The sequence below is a fragment of the Carcharhinus amblyrhynchos genome, chromosome 6 (genome assembly GCF_965287045.1).
Source record: "Carcharhinus amblyrhynchos chromosome 6, sCarAmb.v2.hapA, whole genome shotgun sequence".
Lineage (NCBI taxonomy): Eukaryota > Metazoa > Chordata > Chondrichthyes > Carcharhiniformes > Carcharhinidae > Carcharhinus > Carcharhinus amblyrhynchos.
Genome location: NC_137329.1, coordinates 120,014,079 through 120,036,102, shown reverse-complemented (window position 1 = coordinate 120,036,102; position 22,024 = coordinate 120,014,079). Strand labels below are relative to the sequence as shown.

The 22,024-nt window shown below is 44.1% G+C and overlaps 1 protein-coding gene across 3 annotated transcripts in view; it reads left to right on the top strand.

Annotated features, from left to right (window-relative positions):
• Positions 1-5,734: 5,734 nt before the first annotated feature.
• Positions 5,735-22,024, top strand: part of poc1b (POC1 centriolar protein B) — an 88,194-nt gene continuing 71,904 nt past the window's right edge. The window contains exons 1-2 of one of the 3 annotated variants that reach the window (XM_080191761.1): positions 5,735-5,834; positions 16,311-16,395. Coding sequence is in view for 2 of the 3 variants with exons in the window: in XM_080191760.1 (XP_080047886.1) it covers positions 5,906-5,920; positions 16,311-16,395 (100 nt within the window). In the remaining variant the exon portion in view is untranslated. Of the gene's footprint in view, positions 5,921-16,310; positions 16,396-22,024 lie in introns of all 3 variants that reach the window. The other 2 variants (XM_080191760.1, XM_080191759.1) reach the window with 2 other exon arrangements.

Below are 22,024 nucleotides of genomic sequence, written 5' to 3'. Positions count from 1 at the left end.
CCTGGGTGTTACCATTAACCAGAGATTGAAGTGGACCAGCCTTGTAAATGCTATAGCTACAGTTGCGGATCAAAGACGGGAAATTCTGCAGAGAGTAATTCACCACCTGATTTCCCCAAAGCTTGTCCACCAAATACAAGGCACAACTCAGAAGTATGATGGAATACCATCACTTGCCTGGAACAAAACTCAAAGAAGCAGGACACTATCCAGGACAAAACAATCTGCTTGATTAGCACCCCTCCACATTCACTCGCTCCACTGCATCACACTGGCAATAGAGTGCACCATCTATAGGGTGCATGGCAGGAACTTGAGGCTCCTTCGATACCGTCTAAACCACTACTATCCAGAAGGATAAGGACAGCAGATGCACAGAAAGACCTCCACCCGCAACTTCCCCTCCAAGTCACTCACCATCCTGACTTGGAAATACATTGCCATTCCTTCACCATTGCAATGTCAAAATCCTGAGACTCCCTTCCTAACGGCACTGTTGGTATATATAGTTCTTGCGTGTCGAACGAAGTAAACAAACTTAAATTACGTTCGGACAAAGAAAAAGGGGGCGGCTTCCCAAAAGGAGGGGGAACGGCCCAAACAGAAACAAAAAGTACAAAGGAAACTTAAAACGAGTCAAATCAAAATGTGATTATTGGGGTCTATAAGGCACCTCAGCCCCTGCGGTGCCCAACGGGCACGGAAGGCCTCAACTGTGCCCGCGGACACCGCGTGCTCCCTCTCCAGGGAGGCCCGGCCGCGAACGTAGCTGCGGTAGAGGGGCAAGCAGTCGGGACAGACGGCCCCCCCGATCGCCCGCTGCCTGGGCCTATTGATGGCGCGTCTCGCCAGGCCCAGGAGCAGGTTCACGAGGAGATCAGCATCCCGACCCTCCCCTCTCCGCACAGTTGGTAAATATACACCACATGAATTACAGCAGTTCAAGGAGACAGATCCCCACCACATCTTAAGGGCAATTAGAAATGATCAATAAATGTTGACATTGTCAGCAACAGACACATGCCATGAATGAAAGAATAAAAATAAATTGCAGAATCATTTCTTTCAATTCTGCATATGTCAGGATTTGCCAAACTTTGAGCTGCAGACTCCCTGGGGAGTCCCATTCTCATTTTATTGAAACTTTTTTTTCTGCTTAATACATGTGAGTACAAAAATCAAATTAAAACATTTTCTTGCTAATATCTACACATAAATTAGACATTGGGAAGAAGCACACAATCACACATAAATTTGCCAGCTCCCTTACATTAACCCTTGTTCAAGCTACCCTCTCATTGTCCCTTGACATTAGCTCCTGGAACTTTACCACTTTAGCAGTGGGTAATTGGTGGGTAATTCAAAGTTCTCTTATTTAATAAATTGTCAAATCCTACCTTTTGTAATTTTCATTGGGGGGAATGATGATGGAAAACCAATTCTCATGTTAGACACATAACTCTCTCCTTCACTCACACTCACCTCCCTCACACATACACACCCTCGCACACACTCACCACCCCCACCTCACACAGATATTCAACTCTTCTCTCACATGCTTCTGTGAGACCTGAACCATACAGTCCCTAGAATGCAGAAGGAGGCCATTCGGCCCATTACGACAGCTCCAACTTTCCGAAGGACCATTTTATTTAGGTCCACCTTCTGACCCATCCCCATAACCTCATGCATTTACCATGGCTAATCCACCTAACCTACATACCTTGGGACAGTAAGGAGCAATTTAGCACAACTGAGCCACCTAACCTGCAAGTCTTTGGACTGCGGGAGGAAGCCAGAGCACCTGGAGGAGGAAACGCAGACACAAGGAGAACACGCATACGACACACAGTCATCGAAGACCAGAATCGAATCTGGGTCTATGTTGCTGTGAGGCAGCAGTGCTAACCACCATGCTCGCCTCTCTCACATACGCCTGAGGTCTGAATCTCACCTTCTTGTGTGCGTGAATTACCGAGGCCCAAAACTCCCCTGAGGCATGCCATCCCTAGGCTTCTCGCCTCTTTCGCCACAATCAATGTTCGCTGTTGGCCACGGGATTTTCTGCCTGATAACGAGTTGGTGTAAATCAAATGGGCCAATCAGAAAAAAGCCTCTCGACTCCAAGTGGCCTTGCTCTGAATGACCTATTTTATTGTAATTAATTTTGCAATTGGTTGGTTGCTGCTTTTAGAACATAAGAACATAAGAAATAGGAGCAGGAGTAGGCCATCTAGTCCTTCGAGCCTGCCCCACCATTCAATAAGATCATGGCTGATCTGTTGTGGCTCAGTTCCACTTTCCCGCCCTCTCCCCATAACCCTTAATCCCCTCGCTTATCAAGAACCCATCAACCCGCGTCTTAAAAATATTTAGCGAGGCAGCCTCCACCACCTCAACGGGCAGAGAATTCCAGAGATTCACCACCCTTTGAGTGAAGAAGTTCCTCCTCAACTCCGTTCTAAACCGCCCCCCCTTTATCTTGAGGCTGTGCCCCCTAGTCCTACTGTCCTTTCTGAGCGGGAAGAGTCTCTCCACCTCTATCCTATCCATCCCATTCATCATCTTATACGTCTCAATGAGATCTCCCCTCATCCTTCTAAACTCTAATGAGTACAAGCCTAGTTTATTCAGCCTCTCCTCATAGCTCAACCCCCTCAACTCCGGTATCAGCCTAGTAAACCTCCTCTGCACTCCCTCCAAGGCCAAAATATCCTTGCGTAAGTACGGCGACCAAAACTGCACACAGTACTCCAGCTGCAGCCTCACCAATGCCCTATACAGCTGCAGCAAGACCTCCCTACTTTTATATTCAATCCCCCTCGCTATAAAGGCCAGCATCCCATTTGCCTTCCTGACCACCTGCTGCACCTGCAGGCTGGGTTTTTGCAACTCATGCACAAGAACCCCGAGGTCCCTCTGCACCGTCGCCTGCTGCAGTTTTTCGCCCCGTAAGTAATAGTCCTTCCTACCAAAGTGGACCACCTCACACTTGCCAACATTAAATTCCATTTGCCAGTTCCTGGCCCATTCGCCCAGCTTATCTAGATCCTTCTGCAGACTCTCCACACCCTCCGCACAATTTGCCGTTCCACCAATCTTGGTGTCATCAGCAAATTTCGACACCATACACTCGGTTCCCTCCTCCAGATCATCTATATAAATGGTAAATAGCTGAGGCCCCAGCACCGACCCCTGGGGCACTCCACTGGTCACCAACCGCCAATCCGAATAGCACCCGTTGACCCCCACTCTCTGCCTCCTATTTGACAGCCAATCCTCTATCCACGCTAACACCCTACCCCCAACTCCATGCCCCCTTACCTTCTGCAATAACCTCTTGTGAGGTACCTTGTCAAACGCCTTCTGAAAATCAAGAAACACCACATCCACCGGCTCTCCTCTATCCACCGCCCTAGACACATCCTCATAGAACTCCAATAAATTTGTCAGACACGACTTCCCCTTAACGAAACCGTGCTGCATCTGCTCTATCAAGCAATTCCCCTCAAGATGCCTCGCTATTTCCTCCTTGATGACGGATTCTAACATTTTACCTACAACAGACGTTAAACTAACCAGCCTATAATTCCCTGCCTTTTGCCTGGCACCCTTCTTAAACAACGGCGTAACATTAGCCGCTTTCCAATCTTCCGGCACTTCCCCGGAATCCAGCAACGTCTGGAAAATAACCACCAAGGCATCCACTATCACCTCCGCCATTTCTTTCAGAACCCTCGGATGCATTCCATCTGGTCCTGGGGACTTGTCCACAATCAGTCCCTCCAGTCTGTCGAGCACCGCCTCTCTAGTAACAATAATGTCATTGAGACCGTCCAGTCCTACCTCCTTTCCATCGCTAACAGCCAGCAAATTATTCACGTCTTCCTCCGTGAAGACCGAAACAAAAAAGTTATTCAAGACCTCAGCCATTTCCCCATCCCCTACCACTAAGTCCCCCCTCTCATCCTCTAAGGGTCCAACGTTCACCCTAGCCAGCCTCTTCCTTTTTATATATTTATATATTTTGAACAAGCGTTTGCCAGTCATGTGGCATCTGCCAACATTTCAGTCTCCCTGAAGCCCTTCACAGACTCCCAAGCATTCACAAACCAGTTTTGGAACCCCTAACATATATGTTATCTATTTTGAGGTATGCCACCCTTAAAACAAAATCCAGATTTATATACTTGACTGCAATCTGTCACTCTTGACTTGATTATAAATTTTCATATTTCATCAATACTCTAGCATTATGGAAACCAACCATTTCTGTGTGTTGCCTTTGCCTAGAATTTAAACTACTCATGCTTTGATATATCTACAGATGCACATCCCAACCAAGGAAGACAAAGCTGCACACAAGACAGTGCTTGATCAAGCCTACAAGTTGGTTAGCACCCAGCAGACTTAATTACACCCATTTATACTGTGCATTTAATGTCCCAAGTGCTTCACAGAAGGATAACTGGACAAAAATTGACAGTGGATTGAAGGATATGTGAGGACAGATAACCAAAAGCTGGATAGGTTTTTAAGTAGGGGAGAGATGAATAATGGTAGGAAAGGAATTCAAGACCTCATGGTCTAGATGGCTGTATGCATGTCAGTTGCTTAACATTAAGACAAAGGGAGCTGGGAAACATGAGAGATTGAAGGAACACAGGGATGCTGGAGAAGGTAGGGAGGGATGGAGTTTGGGGAGGGGTTACATACCAGGGAGAGATTTTTTTAAATTTGAGGCTTTGATAGACCAGAATCCAATGCAGATTTGTGCAATAATGCAATCCCCAAACCTTTCTCAGTCATATGTTTGCAAGACGCGCTAGGTTAGCAAGAGTCTTACTTTCTGTGCTGCACACCACCAGACATTGGGAACTGGGAGAATCAATGGGTAGCGCACACTCCCAGCACGCCTTGCGGTGCTGAAAGGGCTCTATTAAATCCATTGACACTGGGAGAAGGAATGCAGCACTTTTACTGCAACTTCAAAACCCAACACTACAAAAGGCTCACAGCAAACTTTACAAATACAGAAACATAACTTGGTGCAACAACCCTTTCTAGCTAAATGGAGTCATTTATTAGCACCAGCAGTTGCTGATTTAAAGAAATAAAGCTCACCTGTCAGTCCTTTAACCCCTTTCCCTCCTAGCGTCGATAGTTATTTATATGTGTGTATGTGTGTGCATAAAATTACAAAGCTGATATCTGCTCCTGTGTTTCTCTGTAACGCCAGCTCCAAGCCGGAGCTGCAGCGAACTTTCCAGAGAGCGCGATCACTGCGCAAGCGCAACCGCCGGCCAAACGGCAGCTTCGATTTTCCGTAATACAAACCCAGCGGCGGGCGCGCATGCGCAGTCCCGGAAGGCGGGGCTGTGGGGAAAGTGAGCGGGCGGCCCGGGAGGGGGGGGCGGAGCGGAAGTCCAGGAGAGTGGGCGGGAAAGAGCCGATGGGTACGCGTGCGCAGTCCAGGAGATTTGGCAGGGTGGGGGGCGCGGAAAGAGAGAGAGAGAGAGAGAGATAGAGATGGGTACGCGTGCGCAATCCAGGAGAGTGGGCGGGGAAGATGCATGTGGGTGCGCGTGCGCAATCCAGGAGAGTGGACGGGCAAGGCAGTTGGGCGCGTGTGCGCAGTCCAGGAGTGGGCGGGCAAGGAGGATGGGTGCGCGTGCGCATTCCGAGAGCACGGCGAAGGGGCGTGGTCAGAGGACCGCGCGTGCGCAGTCCAGGTGAGGGCAGACAAAGTGGTGCGCATGCGTTGAGGACGAGCGGTCTGCAATTAAATGGCGGCGGATGGTTGGCCTTCTGTCTGATGGACGGGAGTGGGGGAGGTTTGTTTGTGGGTACTTGATGTTGGAGGCCGGTTTAATATTTCCCATTGTCCCGGGCCATTTTGAGCGTTATGGCCTCCCTTCTGGTAAGATACGAGGTGGCGGGTGGGTGAAGGATGTAGTCATACAGGGTAGGAAGAGGCCATTTGGCCCGTCCTATCACTGCTAGCTTCTTGAAGTAGTTATCCAAGTCGGTCCTATTCATCCCGTTGATTTTCCCCACGGCCCTGCAACGTTGCCTTTATAAGTATTTTCCCTTTGAATGGATCTGGTTCACGTCACTTTCGGACATTTGATTCAGATCTTAACTTACTGCATTTAAGTTTCTCTTTATACTCCTCTTTGGTTCTTCCAATTAGCTTAGCAACCTAGGAAATAGTAATTAGGCAGTATAGAATTTATTATTATTCATAATAATAGGCTGAGATTGAATTTTTTAGGGCTGAGTCAGTTAGATTCTTAGATAAAGGCGAAATACTGTGGCTGCTGGAATCTGAAATTAAAAAAAGAAAATGTTGGAAAAACTCAGCAGGTCTGACAGCATCTGGTGAGAGAATAGAGCCAAGGTTTTAAGTCTGGATGTCCCTTTGTCAGAGCTAAGGACAAAGACAATAGGACAAGATACTTTAGGGGAAGGATTGCAATTGGCCAAAGAAAATGTAAATAGTGATGATAAAGGCTGAGAAAGTGTGAGCAGTGTCTGTCGAGAGATCAGAATGTGTGAACTGCACAGCAAAGGTGCAGATTGTCAGAGGACAACCTGTGAAATGTGACAGTTGGCCCTGGTGGGGATTGGAAGACAAGATGGAGAGTGAGATTTCAGAAATAGGAAAATAACAATATGAAGTAATAAAAACGGGCAAATATGAAAAGAAGGAATAAATGAAATGGAGTGGAGGGGAGAGGAGAGTTCAGGCTCTGAAGCTTTTGAACAAAATGTTCAGTCCAGAAGGCTGTAAGGTACCCAATTGGAAGATGAGTTGTTGTTCCTCAAGTTTGTGTTGGGAATCAGTGGGACATTGCAAAAGGCCAAGGACTCATGTGGCTAGAAGAGCGGGGTGATGTGTTGAAGTGGCAAACTCAGAAAGGTCTGGGTCCTGTTTGTGGATGGACTGATGGCACTCTGCAAAGCGGTCACCCAATCTGTGTTTGTTCTCCAATGTAGAGTAGACTGCATTGGGAGCATGGAAACCCTTTTGTGCAGAAGGAGGCCATTCAACCCATCGAGCCTACACTGACAATAATTCCACCAAGGCTCTATCCCGGTAACCATACATCATTATTCTGTGGAGCAGCGAATGCAGCAGACCAGATTAAAAGAGATGCTTCACTTAAGTGTTTGTGATGATGAGCATCTTATTTGTCCATTTTTATTGATTCATAGTCTTATTCTTATTTTTCCACTTCTGAAATCTCTCTCGCCATCCTGTTTTCCAATACCCCTCAGGGCCGACTGCCACATTCCTTAGATTGTCCTCTGACAATCTGTGCCTTTGTTTTGTCATTCACACATTCTGATCTCTTAACGGATGCTTCTATTTTTGTTGTTTTTAGATCTGACGAAGGGTCATCTAGACTCGAAATGTTGGCTCTATTCTCTCTCCACAGATGCTATCAGACCGACTGAGTTTTTCCAGCATTTTCTGTTTTTGTTTACGAGATTTTTGATTGACAAGGGGGGTAAAGGGTCAAAAAGGAGGTAGAGTCACAGATCACAAAGTTGGTTTGCGGGTGCAACAGGTAATTAATAAGGCAAATAGAATTTTGTCCTTTATTGCGCAGGGGATGGAGATTAAAACAGGGTTGTAGCTGTATAAAGTGCTGGTGAGGCCACGCCTGGAGTATGGTGTACAGTTTTGCTCGCCTTACTTGAGACAAGATATATGGGCACTGGAGGAGGTGCAGAGGAGATTTGTTGAGTTGATTCCAGAGTTGAGAGGCTTGGCTTGGGAGGAGGGACTGAGTAGACTGGAACTATACTCATTGGAATTTAGACAAATGAGTGGGGATCTTATTGAAAGATATTTATTCCCCTCATAATTTTATAAGATAGAAGTAGGGAGGTTGTTTTCATTGACAGGTGAAACCAGAACCAGGGGCATAGCTTCAAAAATAAAGGGGAGCAGATTTAGGACTGAGTTGAGGAGGAACTGCTTCACTCTCACCTCTTGATACCCAAGTTCCACACGCATGAGGATGGCCTCAACCAGGATCCTGGGTTTATCTCTCATCTATGCTCTTACCATTTGGTCTGGGCTTGCAAAATCTTACTAACTGTCCTAGCTTGAGACAATTCACATTTCTTTAACCTGTGATTATACCTCTCTCCCTTGCACTGTCTCTACTTGTAAAGACTTGATTACCAGTAAAGACTTGCAATCCAACTGTTATCGTGCAGTTGTCTTTGCCTATATATGCTGTGTTTGTGAACCCAACTCCCAGCTCATCTGATGAAGGAGCAGCGCTCCGAAAGCTCGTGATTCCAAATAAACCTGTTTAAACTTTGAAAGACTTCCTACTGTGCCTGCCCTAGTGCAATGCCAGCATCTCCACATCATAGCTAACAGGAGGCAGTGAGTAGTGTTAAGGGAGTCTTTCTCAGGTTAGAGGACAGTCAGAGGTGGAGTGCCCGAGGGATGAGTGTGGGTCCGCAGATCTTCGCCATATCTACTAATGATTTGGAGGACAGAACAGTGTACTGTGGCCAAATGTTCAGATGATGCAACAGGGGGAGGGAAGCCAGTTTGTAGGGAGGATATAAATAGCTTGCAGCGAGATATTGACAGGTTAAGTGAATGGAATTCAACATGGGAGGAGTGAAGTGTGAGGTTATTCATTTTGCAAGAAAGAATGATTGTTATTTAAATGGAGAGAGACTGCCGAAAGCTGCAACACAAGGGGACTTGAAGTCCTCGTTCACAAAATCTAGAAAGCTAGCATGCAGGTGCTGCAGAAGACAGTAGGGAAGGCGAAAGGAACGCTGGTTTTTATATCAAGAGGACTGGAATATAGAAGTAAAGAGATGTTATGGCAACTATATAAGATAGTAGTGAGGCTACATTTTCAATATTGTGTACAGTTTTGGTCCGCTTATTTAAGGAAAGATGTATTATCGCTGGAGACAGTACAGTGGAGGTATGGAAGGGCTGCCATATGAGGAAAGATTCAACAGGTTGGGTCTGTACTCCTTTGAATTCAGAAGAATGAGAGGTGATATGACTCAAACGTAAAAGACTCTTAGGGGGCTAGGCAGAGTAAATGTTGGGAGGATGTTTCCACTTGAGAGTGGACCAGAGGGAATGGTACATGTTATCTGATTGAAATGACATTCTTCTGGAGGCCAAACTGAGATACCCTTCAAAAGAATATTACTTGAGGAATATAAAAAATCTTTTTTTAAATATTGCATTTTGTTTAGATGTTGAACAAATGTCCTTTTTAATCCTGAAGTAGCCTTCCATTTCAAAAATGACAACCTTAAATCCTCTAAGAATGAAAGAGGCTGTATGTGGGTTGCTCTGCCACCCTTAAAGACAATGATAAACCTATCTGTCTGAATATTAGAAAATAATAATGCTGGGTTATATTAACCGGTCATATGTGTTTTGAGAGATCTTTGGAGTCTTTCTGTGTTTTTGTTTTGTTTTTATTTTCCATTTTAAAATGTTTTATTAGCTGTCTAGCCCAAGATAATCATGTAGAAGCAGTTGTAGTAACTGGGGGAGAAAGATTATTGTGCTGATTACTGGCAACAAGATAATTCCACGTATAAACACATGCAGCACCCTCTACAGGCTGAGAGAAAAGGCTGCAGAAAAATTTTTTTTGTAAATTCTAGGTTATAATTGAAACTGAAATTGGGAAGTGAAGTGTGACAATTTCTTTAATTATAATCTGCATTTTCCATTACAACACAGTTTGATTTCAGTTTTGCATGAGCTGAAAACAGTTTTTTCAAAAAATTGATATATATGTTAGCAAGGTGTCAGTTTTATTTTTCACTTGCTAAGCATGCAAGCTATCAAAAAGCTTTATGATACTGTAGAGTATGATTTGATTTATTATTGTCACATGTATTGCCCATTCACCCAGCCTATCTAGATCCTTCTGCAGACTCTCCACACCCTCCGCACAATTTGCCTTTCCCCCAATCTTGGTGTCATCAGCAAATTTTGACACCCTACACTCGGTTCCCTCCTCCAGATCATCTATATAAATGGTAAATAGCTGAGGCCCCAGCACCGACCCCTGGGGCACCCCACTAGTCACCAACCGCCAATCCGAATAGCACCCATTGACCCCCACTCTCTGTCTCCTATTTGACAACCAATCCTCTATCCACGCTAACACCCTACCCCCAACTCCATGTCCCCTGACCTTCTGCAATAACCTCTTGTGAGGTACCTTGTCAAACGCCTTCTGAAAATCCAGAAAGACCACATCCACCGGCTCTCCTCTATCCACTGCCCTAGACACATCCTCATAGAACTCCAGTAAATTTGTCAGACACGACTTCCCTTTAATGAAACCGTGTTGCGTCTGCCCTATCAAGCAATTCCCTTCAAGATGCCTCGCAATTTCCTCCTTAATGACAGATTCTAACATTTTACCTACCACAGATGTTAAACTAACCGGCCTATAATTTCCCGCCTTTTGCCTGGCACCCTTCTTAAACAACGGCGTAACATTAGCCGTTTTCCAATCTTCCGGCACTTCCCCGGAATCCAGCGACGTCTGGAAAATAACCACCAAGGCATCCACTATAACCTCCGCCATTTCTTTCAGAACCCTCGGATGCATTCCATCCGGTCCTGGGGACTTGTCCACAATCAGCCCCTCCAGTCTGTCGAGCACCACCTCTCTAGTAACAGTAATGTCATTAAGACCCTCCAGTCCTACCACCTTTCCATCGCTAACACCCGGCAAATTATTCACGTCCTCCTCCGTGAAGACAGAAACAAAAAAGTTATTCAAGACCTTAGCCATATCCCCATCCCCTACCACTAGGTCCCCTTTCTCATCTTCTAAAGGACCAACGTTCACCCTAGCCAGCCTCTTCCTTTTTATATATTTATAAAAACTCTTGCTATCCTTTTTTATATTAAGTGCTAGCCCAGCTTCATAGCTTCTCCTACCCTCCTTTATCAACTTCTTTGTCAATCTTTGTTGACATTTAAACCTTTCCCAATCCTCTTCTCGCCCACTGCTCTTAGCTACTCTAAATTCCTCCGCTTTTAATTTAACACTTTCCTTCACCTCCTTCGTTATCGACGGCTTATTACCTCTCCTCCTACGGTCCTTTTTGACCATCGGAATAAATTTCTGCTGAGCACCAAGAAAGATCTCCTTAAAGATCCTCCACTGCTCCTCAGCAGACCTACCTTCCGACGCGCTCCCCCAGTCCACATTCGCCAATTCTTCTCTCATCCTACCATACTCCCCTGCCTTTATAGCGAGGGGGATTGAATATAAAAGTAGGGAGGTCTTGCTGCAGCTGTATAGGGCATTGGTGAGGCCGCAGCTGGAGTACTGTGTGCAGTTTTGGGCGCCGCACCTGCGCAAGGATATTTTGGCCTTGGAGGGAGTGCAGAGGAGGTTTACTAGGCTGATACCGGAGTTGAGGGGGTTGAGCTATGAGGAGAGGCTGAATAAACTAGGCTTGTACTCGTTAGAGTTTAGAAGAATGAGGGGAGATCTCATTGAGACGTATAAGATGATGAATGGGATGGATAGGATAGAGGTGGAGAGACTCTTCCCACTCAAAAAAGACAGTAGGACTAGGGGGCACAGCCTCAAGATAAAGGGGAGGCGGTTTAGAACGGAGTTGAGGAGGAACTTCTTCACTCAAAGGGTGGTGAATCTCTGGAATTCTCTGCCCGTTGAAGTGGTGGAGGCTGCCTCGCTAAATATTTTTAAGAAGCGGGTTGATGGGTTCTTGATAAGAGAGGGGATTAAGGGTTATGGGGAGAGGGCGGGAAAGTGGAACTGAGCTACCACAGATCAGCCATGATCTTATTGAATGGCGGGGCAGGCTCGAAGGGCTAGATGGCCTACTCCTGCTCCTATTTCTTATGTTCTTATGCACACTGAGCCCAACTGCTGACTCCCACCAGCTGAAGCTTAAGAGGTGAACACAAGAAAGCCAAACCATCTACCTATAGGTAAATGGTACATTTCATAGCAATTCACAAATCCATGATTATCTTCCCCTCTACTGGTCAGAAATATTTGCTTTGCCAATTGGTTAATAATCAGTGTGCACAAGCAGCAGCATTGATTCCTAGTAAAGCATTTTAATTGGTGCTCTTTTGTTTCCTTCAGTTCTATAGGTTAGCTGCATTTCCCATAAAATATTTACTTTCTCTTGCAATTTCCCTAGTTAACTGGCATCCTGGTATAAAAGGCACGTGCAGAACACTTGATCAAACCAACTCCATATGTCTCATATCCCACATTACTTTGAGAATGAAAAGGAGTTTGGAGATTGAGAGTTTGTCAGAATAAGGGTTGGTTTTTTTTTGAGGTGGCAAGCATAGTGACAGTTCTGAAACAGGGAACAGTACCAATGGAGAAAAAGACCCAAGGTACTTCAACAAGGCAAGGGCATGAGGTTTCATGGATCAGTAATCAAAATGTGTTTTGACATGGCCTAGAGTCATCAAGAGATTTGTAAAATAATTAACATAGAAAATGGAGGCAGGAAGAGATCATTGGTTCCTTAATGCCTGCTCTGCCATTCATCATGATCATGGCTAATTGTCCAACTAAATAGCCTGCTTTCTTCCCATAACATTTGATTCCATTCACCAAGTGCTCTCTCTAGCTGCCTGTCAAATACATTCAATGTTTTGGCATCAACTACTTTGTGGTAATGAATTCCACAGGCTCACCACTCCTTGCGTGAAGAAACATCTTTGTCCTAAATGGTCTACCCTGAATTCTCAGACTGTGACCCTGGTTCTGGACGCTCCCACCATCAGGAACATCCTTCCTGCATCTACCCTATCTAGTCCTGTTAGAATTTTATAAGTCTGTGCGATTCCCCCCTTATTCCTCTGAACTCCAGCAAAAACAATCCTAACCTAGTCAATCTCTCCTCATACATCAGTCCTGCCATCCCTGGAATCAGCCTGGTAAACCTTTGCTGCACTCCCTCAAGCGCAAGAACATCCTTCCTCAGAAAAGGAGACCAAAAGTGCACAATATTCTAGGTGTGGCCTCACCAAGGCCCTGTATAATTGCAGCAATACATCCCTGCTCCTGTTCTCAAAACCTCTCTCAACGAAGGCCAACATACCATTTGTGTCTGGCTAGATGGCCTACTCCTGCTCCTATTTCTTATGTTCTTATGTACATGCTTACCTTCGCTGACTGGTGCAGAAGGTGCCGCAGCACTCCCTCCTCCCAATTCACAACCATCTGAGTAGTAATCTGCCTTCTTGTTTTTGCTTCTAGAGTGAATAACTTCACATTTACCCAAATTATACTGCAACACCATTGATATGCCCACTCACTCAACCTGTCCACATCATGCTGAAGGATCTCTGCATTCTCAGTTCACCCTCCCACCCAACTTGGAATCATCTGCAAATTGTGTTACATTTTGTTCCCTCATCTAAATCATTAATATATAGTGAATAGCTGAGACCCCAATCCCTGTGGCACCTCACTAGTTACTGCCTGTCAGTTTGAAAAGGACCCATAAATTTCTACTGTTTCTTTTTGGGCGCTGTACTTATGCAAGGATATTTTGGCCTTGGAGGGAGTGCAGAGGAGGTTTACTAGGCTGATGCTGGAGTTGAGGGGGTTGAGCTATGAGGAGAGGCTGAATAAACTAGGCTTGTACTCGTTAGAGTTTAGAAGAATGAGGGGAGATCTCATTGAGACATATAAGATGATGAATGGGATGGATAGGGTAGAGGTGGAGAGACTCTTCCCACTCAGAAAGGACAGTAGGACTAGGGGGCACAGCCTCAAGATAAAGGGGGGGTGGTTTAGAACAGAGTTGAGGAGGAACTTCTTCAAAGGGTGGTGAATCTCTGGAATTCTCTGCCCGTTGAAGTGGTGGAGGCTACCTCACTAAATATTTTTAAGACGTGGGTTGATGGGTTTTTGATAAGAGAGGGGATTAAGGGTTATGGGGAGAGGGTGGGAATGTGGAACTGAGCCACGACAGATCAGCCATGATCTTATTGAATGGCGGGGCAGGCTCGAAGGGCTAGATGGCCTACTCCTGCTCCTATTTCTTATGTTCTCTGCAAACCAGTTTCCTATCCATCTCAATGCACTTCCCCCAGTCCCATGCGCTTAAATCGTGCACGATAATCTCATGTGGGACTTTGAAAGTCCAAATATACCATATCACCTGGCTCCCTTGTCAACTCTACTAGTTACATTATCAAAGAATTCTAACAGATTTGCCAGCATGATTTTCCCTTCATAAATCTATGAAGGCTTCTGATCTTGCCATTACTTTCTAAATGCTCCATTATAAAGTCTTTAATAATGGATTTGAGAATTTTCCTCACTACCAACGTTAGGCTTACTGGTGTATAATTCCCTGTTTTCTCTCTACCTCCCTTTTTGAATAGTGGAATGACATTCGAGGATAGCTAATCTGCAGGGACTTCCAGAGTCTAGAAAATCCTGGAAGATGACCACCAATGCATCCACTATTTCTAGAGCAATTTCTTTAAGTACTGTGGGATGTAGATTTTCAGGCCCTGGGGATTTATCCACCTTCAATCCCATCAATTTTTCCAGCATAATTTCTCTACTACTATTGATCTCCCTAGTTCCTTCCCTCACTAAATCTTTATTCTCCAACATTTCTATTATCTGATGTGTCCCATTTTGTGAAACAGAACCAATGTATTCAGTTGCTCATCCATTTGTCTCCTATTACACGTTCCCCCATTTGTGTCTGTAGAGGACCTACGTTTGTCTTCACTCATTTATAGAAACTCTTAGTGTCAGTCTTTAAATTCCCTGCAGACTTGTTCGTCCTGTATTTCTGGAATTCTCTGCCCGTTGAAGTGGTGGAGGCTGCCTCGCTAAATATTTTTAAGAAGCGGGTTGATGGGTTCTTGATAAGAGAGGGGATTAAGGGTTATGGGGAGAGGGCGGGAAAGTGGAACTGAGCCACGACAGATCAGCCATGATCTTATTGAATGGTGGGGCAGGCTCGAAGGGCTAGATGGCCTACTCCTGCTCCTATTTCTTATGTATTAGCATACAATGAAAATAATTGTTTCTTGCGTGCTATACAGACAAAACATACTGTTCATAGAGGAGGAAACAAGAGAGTGCAGAATGTAGTGTTACAGTCATAGCTAGGGTGTAGAGAAAGATCAACATAATGCAAGGCAAGTCCATTCAAAAGTCTGACAGCAGCAGGGAAAAGGCTGTTCTAGAGTTGGTTGGGATGTGACCTCAGACTTTTGTATCTTTTTCCCGGTGGAAGAGAGAACGTCCGGGTGTGTGGTGTCCTTAATCATGCTGGCTGTTTTGCTGAGGCAGCGGGAAGTGTATACAGAGTCAATGGTTGGGAGGCTGATTTGAGTGATGGATTGGGCTACATTCACAACCTTTTGTAGTTCCTTGTGATCTTGGACAGAGCAGGAGCCGTATCAAGCTGTGATACAACCAGAAAGAATGCTTTCTATGGTGCATCAGTAAAGATTGGTGAAAGTAGTAGCTGACATGCCAAATTTCCTTATTCTTCTGAGAAAGTAGTGGCATTGATGGGCTTTCTTAGCTATAGCGTCAGCATAGGGGGGCCCCAGCAGGTTGTTGGTGATCTGGACACCTAAAAATTTAAAGTTCTGAACGCTTTCTACTTCGTTTCCATTGATGTAGACAGGAATGATCGAATGATCTCCTTTATGTTCCTGAAGTCAATGACAATCTCCTATGCTTTGTTAACATTAAAGGAGAGATTATTGTTGCCGCACCAGTTCACAAGATTCTCTGTCTCATTCCTGTACTCTGTCATGTCATTATTTGAGATTCGATCCACTATAGTGGTGTCGTCAGCAAACTTGAAAATTGGTCACACAGTCATAGCTAAGCTGCGTATTATGAGACAGTTTTCCTTGTGTACAATTATTTCGTTCAGTACAACATATTCTATGACTTATTGCAAACCTATTATGAACATCATGTTTTCAACTTGGTGATAATTAATTCCTTCAACATTATAAAGATCACAATTTGTGTAGCTTTTCCAGAGGCTTTGGAATTGAAGCTAAAGTAAAAAATATTTTTTAATGGTTGAATTGACTTGGATTCAGTATGATAAATGTTGAAGATGCAGTCTCAAAATTTAAAATGAGTGGTGAAATTACAATTAGCAGAAAGATTATAATAGGTCTTAATTATTGTGTTTAGTTTTGGACAGAAATTGCAGTTTTAACTTGGTACATTTAATAAGCAGCGACGGAGTAAAGTGAAATATTTGTCATCTTAATGTCTTAGGAGGATCCAACTTTAGAACAAAACTTTAAAGGTCATAAAGATGTGGTCACCAGCGTTGATTTTAACCCAAATAACAAGCAGCTAGGTAAGTACTGGACATTTTGCACTGTTTTCCCCCCCATCCCCTCCATGCCCCGCTTTCCCTGAATCCTTGCGATTACGTTTTTGGCTTATTCTACAATGCTAAAGACTTTATATGAATGCAAATTGCTGTTAATCATATTAAGGACCTTGTAAATATCCTTATGATTTTGTTTTGTGTGGTAATGAATCCCATATTTGAAAAAGTACTGTGTGAGAATCGTCTTATCAATCAGTATTGTACATCTGGTGTTGTACCATTTCTTACCAGTTTGCAGTAATTGATCATTCAAAGTAATCTTTTATTGTTTAATTATTTGGGGTTTTGGAGGCTTTGGGAATGCAATCGAAATAATTGAACATTGCTCCAAGTGATTGAATTGAATCAAGTTAAATGAAGTTAACAATAAAGATGCAATATCGCAAGATTTAAATTGGAATCATAAAATCACTATTAACATTCACAAGCAGCTTCTTTTATAGTCTGTTATGATTGCTCTTTTTAGGGTTCCAGAGGGACTAATTAATGTTGGCCGTGATAGAGCCTAATGAATGTTGGTCATGACAGAATATTTCATCTTGTCCAGAACAGTAAAACCAGAGGACACTGTTTGAAGGAGACTGAATTCCAAGCTAATTTGTGGAAACTATTTTAGTGAGCAAGTGGTGAATCTATGATTCAGACACCCTTGGGAGATGGTGAAAGTGGTGACTATTGATTCATTGAAATGCAAATTAAATAGCATTCTTTATGAAAATGGCATTTTGGGACAAGGTATGTGTGTCATATGCAGTAATGTGGTAAGTGTAGTGCACATGGGAGGGATCGAAGACTTATGACTCCCAAAATGCTCCACCCTTGGGAGTTTTCTTGCATCATGTCTGGGGCTGTTATATTCAAACTCGTGGAAATTAATGTTGCTACAATTAGCCAACAACCTGGAAGTTTTCCCTCCAAGTCACTCACCATCCTGGGGTTGGAAATACATCGTCATTCCTTCACTGTCACTGGGTCGCTCCCTCCCTAACAGCAGTATGGGTGTACCTACACCCCAGGGACTGCAGCAGTACAAGAAGGCAGCTCACCTCTACTACCATAAGGACAATTAAGTATGGGCAATAAATAAATGCCCACATCCCATAAAATGATTTTTAAAAAAAGCTCCATAATTTTGTCATGGGACTCTGGGATGGCAAAAGTTGAGCTAGATGGACCTTGGTCATCTTTTGCTTAGCAATTTCTAAGGTCCTTCATGCGCTGGTTAAAAAGATGAAAGCAAATTACAGGCAGAGAGAATGGGCCCAATTCTTGCATGAGAGCTAGACCACTGGATTGATAGCTAGCTTACCAGACCAGGCTATTACAAAAACAAACTTTTAGCAGGTAAACCCCCTGGTTTCCCCCCTCAGCTCAGTACTCCTCCATGATGCACACCACTTGGAGGAATCACTGAGGATTGTAAGGCAGTGAAGCTACTCTGGTGGGGGACTTCAATGTAATACCACCACCAACCGAGCTGGCAATGCCCTAAAGGGCATGGCTGCTACACTGGGAGTGTGCTAGGTGATAAGGGAACCACCAGGAAGGAAAAACATACTTTGGGATAAGGCATATGTGCCATTTGGGATGCAGTAATGCGATAAGCGTAGTGTGCATGGGAGGGACTGCAGACAATGACTCCCAAAAGTGCTCCACCCTTGGAGTTTTCTTGCATCATGTCTGGGGCTGTTGTATTCTAACTGATGTTCGAATTCTCATCTTCACCAACCTGCTTGCTGCAGATGTATCTGTCCATGACGGTGTCAGTAGGAGTGATAACTGTGCAGTCCTTCTGAAGAAAAAATCCTGCCTCTGCGTTGGGCATACCCTCCATCGTGTTGTGTGGTACTACCAACTTGTGAAATGGAATAGACCTCAAACTTCAGACTGGACATCCACGAGACACTGGGCCAAAAGCAGCAGCAGAATTATACCTGACCACAATCTGTAACTTCATGGCCCAGTCTATCCCTCACTGTAACGTTGCCATTAAACCAGGGGAGCAGTCCTGGCTCAATGAAGAGTGCAGGTAGGCATGCAGAAGCAACACCAGGTGTATCTATAAATGAGGTGTCATTCAACCTGGTGAAGTGATAACATAAGATCTTTTGCATGCCAAACAGCAGCAATAGACAAGAGCTAAGCAATTCCACACAGATCAGATCTAATCTCTGCAGTTTTGCCACATCGAACTGAATGGTGGACAACAATTAAACAACTTGCTGGAGGAGAAAACTTCACAAATATTCCTATCCTTAATAAGAGGAGAAGCCCAGCACGTCTGTTCAAACAATAAGGCTGAAGCATTCACAACATGGAGAAACAGTGATGTGGTAATGTCACTGGGATAGCAATCCAGAGACCCAGGTTCAAATCCCACTGCAGCAGATGGTGAATATTGAATTCAATAAAATAAAAATCTGGAATTAAAAGTCTGGTTCATGATTATCATTAATGTCAATTGACTTAATAACCAATTTGGTTCATTAATGTCCCTTTTTAAGGAAGGAAATCTGACATCCTTACCTGGTCTGACATAATGCGCTGTAAAATAGCCTGGCAAGCCACACAGTTCAAAGGCAATTAGGGATGGACTATAAATGTTGGTTCAGCCAGTGACACCCACATCCCACGAGTGAATTAAAAAAAAAACAATCTTCAGCCAGAAGGGCCGGATGATGATTGATCTCTGCTCCCCAGCATCACAGATGCCAGTCTTCATCCAATTCGACATGCACCCCCCCCTCCCCCGTGATATCAAGAGATGGCTGAAGGCACTGGATATTGTAAAGGCTAAGGGCTCTGACAGTATTCTGGCAGTGGTCCTGAAGGCATATGCTCCAGAACTTGCTGTGCCCCTGGCCAAGCTGTTCCAGCACAGCTACAATCTACTCAACAATGTGGAAAATTGTCCAGGTATGTCCTTTACAAAGCTGGACAAATACAACCCAGCCAATTACTGCCCCATCAGTCTACTCTCAGTCATCAGCGAAGTGATGGCAGGGGTAATCGACAGCACTACCAAGCCGCTCTTACTTAGCAATGACCTGCTCATGGATGCTTGGTTTGGGTTCCATCCGGGTATTCGGCTTCTGGCCTCATTACAGCTTTGGCTGAAATATGGACAAAAGAGCTGAATTCCAGAAGCGAGCATGATTACCCTTGACATCAAGACAACATTTGACCAAGTGTGGACAGGACTCTTCACTGGTTGGAAGGATATCTAGCACAGAGGAAGATGGTTGTGGTCGTTGGAGGCCAATTTTCTCAGCCTCAGGACATCATTGCAGGAGTTCTGCAGTAAACATCGTCTTTTCAACATCTGAACACTGGCTTCCTTGATGCATCGGAATAATATATCACCAGGGGTGGTGTGCTGTTTGGTAAGCTTGATCCTGGAAGTCATTATTAATGCCTGCAGACCCCATGAAATCTCATGACTTCAAGTCAAACAAAGACAAGGAGCAGTTGATTGATATTGGGAATTGGCTACACATAAATTGCTGGTTTTGATTTTCCTGACCCCTGAAAGAACAGTTGCCCAAGACTGCTGTAAATGCTGTCAACACCAATCTCTTTAACACTATTGATTATTTGCCTTCTGGCAGCTGCTGGTCCTGCTGTACTGCACAACCACTGATGGAGAATAGCTCAAAGAATATCAGTCAAACTTATGGTTAAGGACAGAGTATTGTTATAATTCCTCTCACTTACACCATCAGAAATAGAAGGATGTCAATTGTACATTTTAGTCACTGCAGTACAGTTGACTAATTGCTCCTTCATTATCCATCATCAACATGCAGTGATTTATTTTTAAAATATGCCTACAGGTTGTGCTATTTTGTTTGTTGCTGTATTGTGTTATGCTTTTACTACGTTCCTTGCTGTTATCTAGCACTTTTTCATGACCTGGAATATCCCAAAACATTTCTCAGCAAATGAGGTGTATTTTGAACTTTAAGCAGTGTAGGAAATGCAGCATTTAATCTGCACCTGACACTGTCCCAAAATTAGCAATGAGATCAATGATCAGGTAATCTGTTTTTGTGACGTTACTTAAGGGATAAATGTCAACCAGGACTTCCTTGCTCTTCTTTGAATAGTGTTGTGTGATCTTCTACATTCACCTGAAAAGACAGTTGGGACCTTGATGTGATGATCCATCTGAAAAGTAGTACCTCTGAAAGTACAGAACCCCCTTGGTACTGTACTGCAATGTCAACTTAAGTTGTTCAGGGATGGAACTTGAGCCCACAACTCTGACTCTGACCAAGAGTTTTTTTCTGCATTTGAACCAGGATTGGTACTGATGCAAGTTGTCATAAAACCCAACTTGCCGTGTTGAATGCGGAGGTCGGGAGCTCCAAGTCCCAACAGTCTTTGCCAAGAGCCACCATGCATGTGTAGGCTGAATGCAGCCTGCGCATCTGCAGTTAAGCATCTTCCCATTCTTCAAGCCCAGGGCAGGTCTGTGCCTGGAAATTAAAAAAAGCATACTCCAGTCATGTGTCCCAATATGGAGCACCCAAGCCAGTAAGTGTCCCAGAGAATAGGACAAGGGAGAGGTTGGAGGTAAGAGACCAAGGAGAGGAGACGCAGTGAAGTTAAGAAACGGGCTCTAATTAGAGGAAGGGCTACAGGGAGCAGACTTTAAGTGTCTTGGGCTTGTGCGAGTCCCTTGTTGAAAAGGGCTAAAGAGAAGCCCTGAAGATGTGAGAAAGTAGCTGAAGATTGGCAACTCGTTGTTGTGAGCCATTGGACCAAAGATAACATTTTGGAGCATGGTTTAAAAGCTGAAATTGTGAGAGTCGATTCTAGAGTGTACTTGGGAATCCAAGGAAATGGAGAGTGAGATTGAACTCCTGTGATGTGGGCCATTGTTGCAATCATCTTGAGTTGGAGCAGTGATCTTGAAAGGTAAATTTTTGGAAGCCCTGATAAGGAAGAAAGAGTTTTAATGAGATTGGTTGACTTGATGTGACTAACATCCAGGTAGGCTAATGAGAAATCTGTGGAATCTGTTGTGGCTGCATTTATCATGCGGTATGTTCTACCATAGTTCTCCTGTTGATTTCATATGTATCTCATACTTGCCCTGAATATTAGAATACAAGACAGAAATGTTGTAAATAATTTTATCTTTTTGGCCTTGAATATTAAGGTTTAGTTTTGTTTGTGTGAAACCTGTGGCATCTTCTGTAGCAAGTGTCTTGAACTTCAAACTCTGTCTAATTAATCAAAATGTTATTGGTCCCAAACTGATCTCACCAACAACTTGTGGTGTCTGGCCAAGAATCATATAAAAGTAGATCCAAGAACCATTTGTGCCTCGTTAATAGTGCGATGAATTATGTTTTCCAAGACTAAGTACTCCTTTCTCTTTCAAATTGTACATTTAAGATTTTTAATTTCTCCCACAACGAGCCAAGGTGGTATTCATGAAATTCTTGCACGAATAACAGCATCTCATTCTATATCCTGTTGATGATGTGTAGGCTGAATGGCTTCCTTCTGGACTGTAGGTGATTCTATGTGGTAAAATTCCCAGACTGAGGCTTGAACCCTCAAATTTCTGACTCAAAGGTTATGT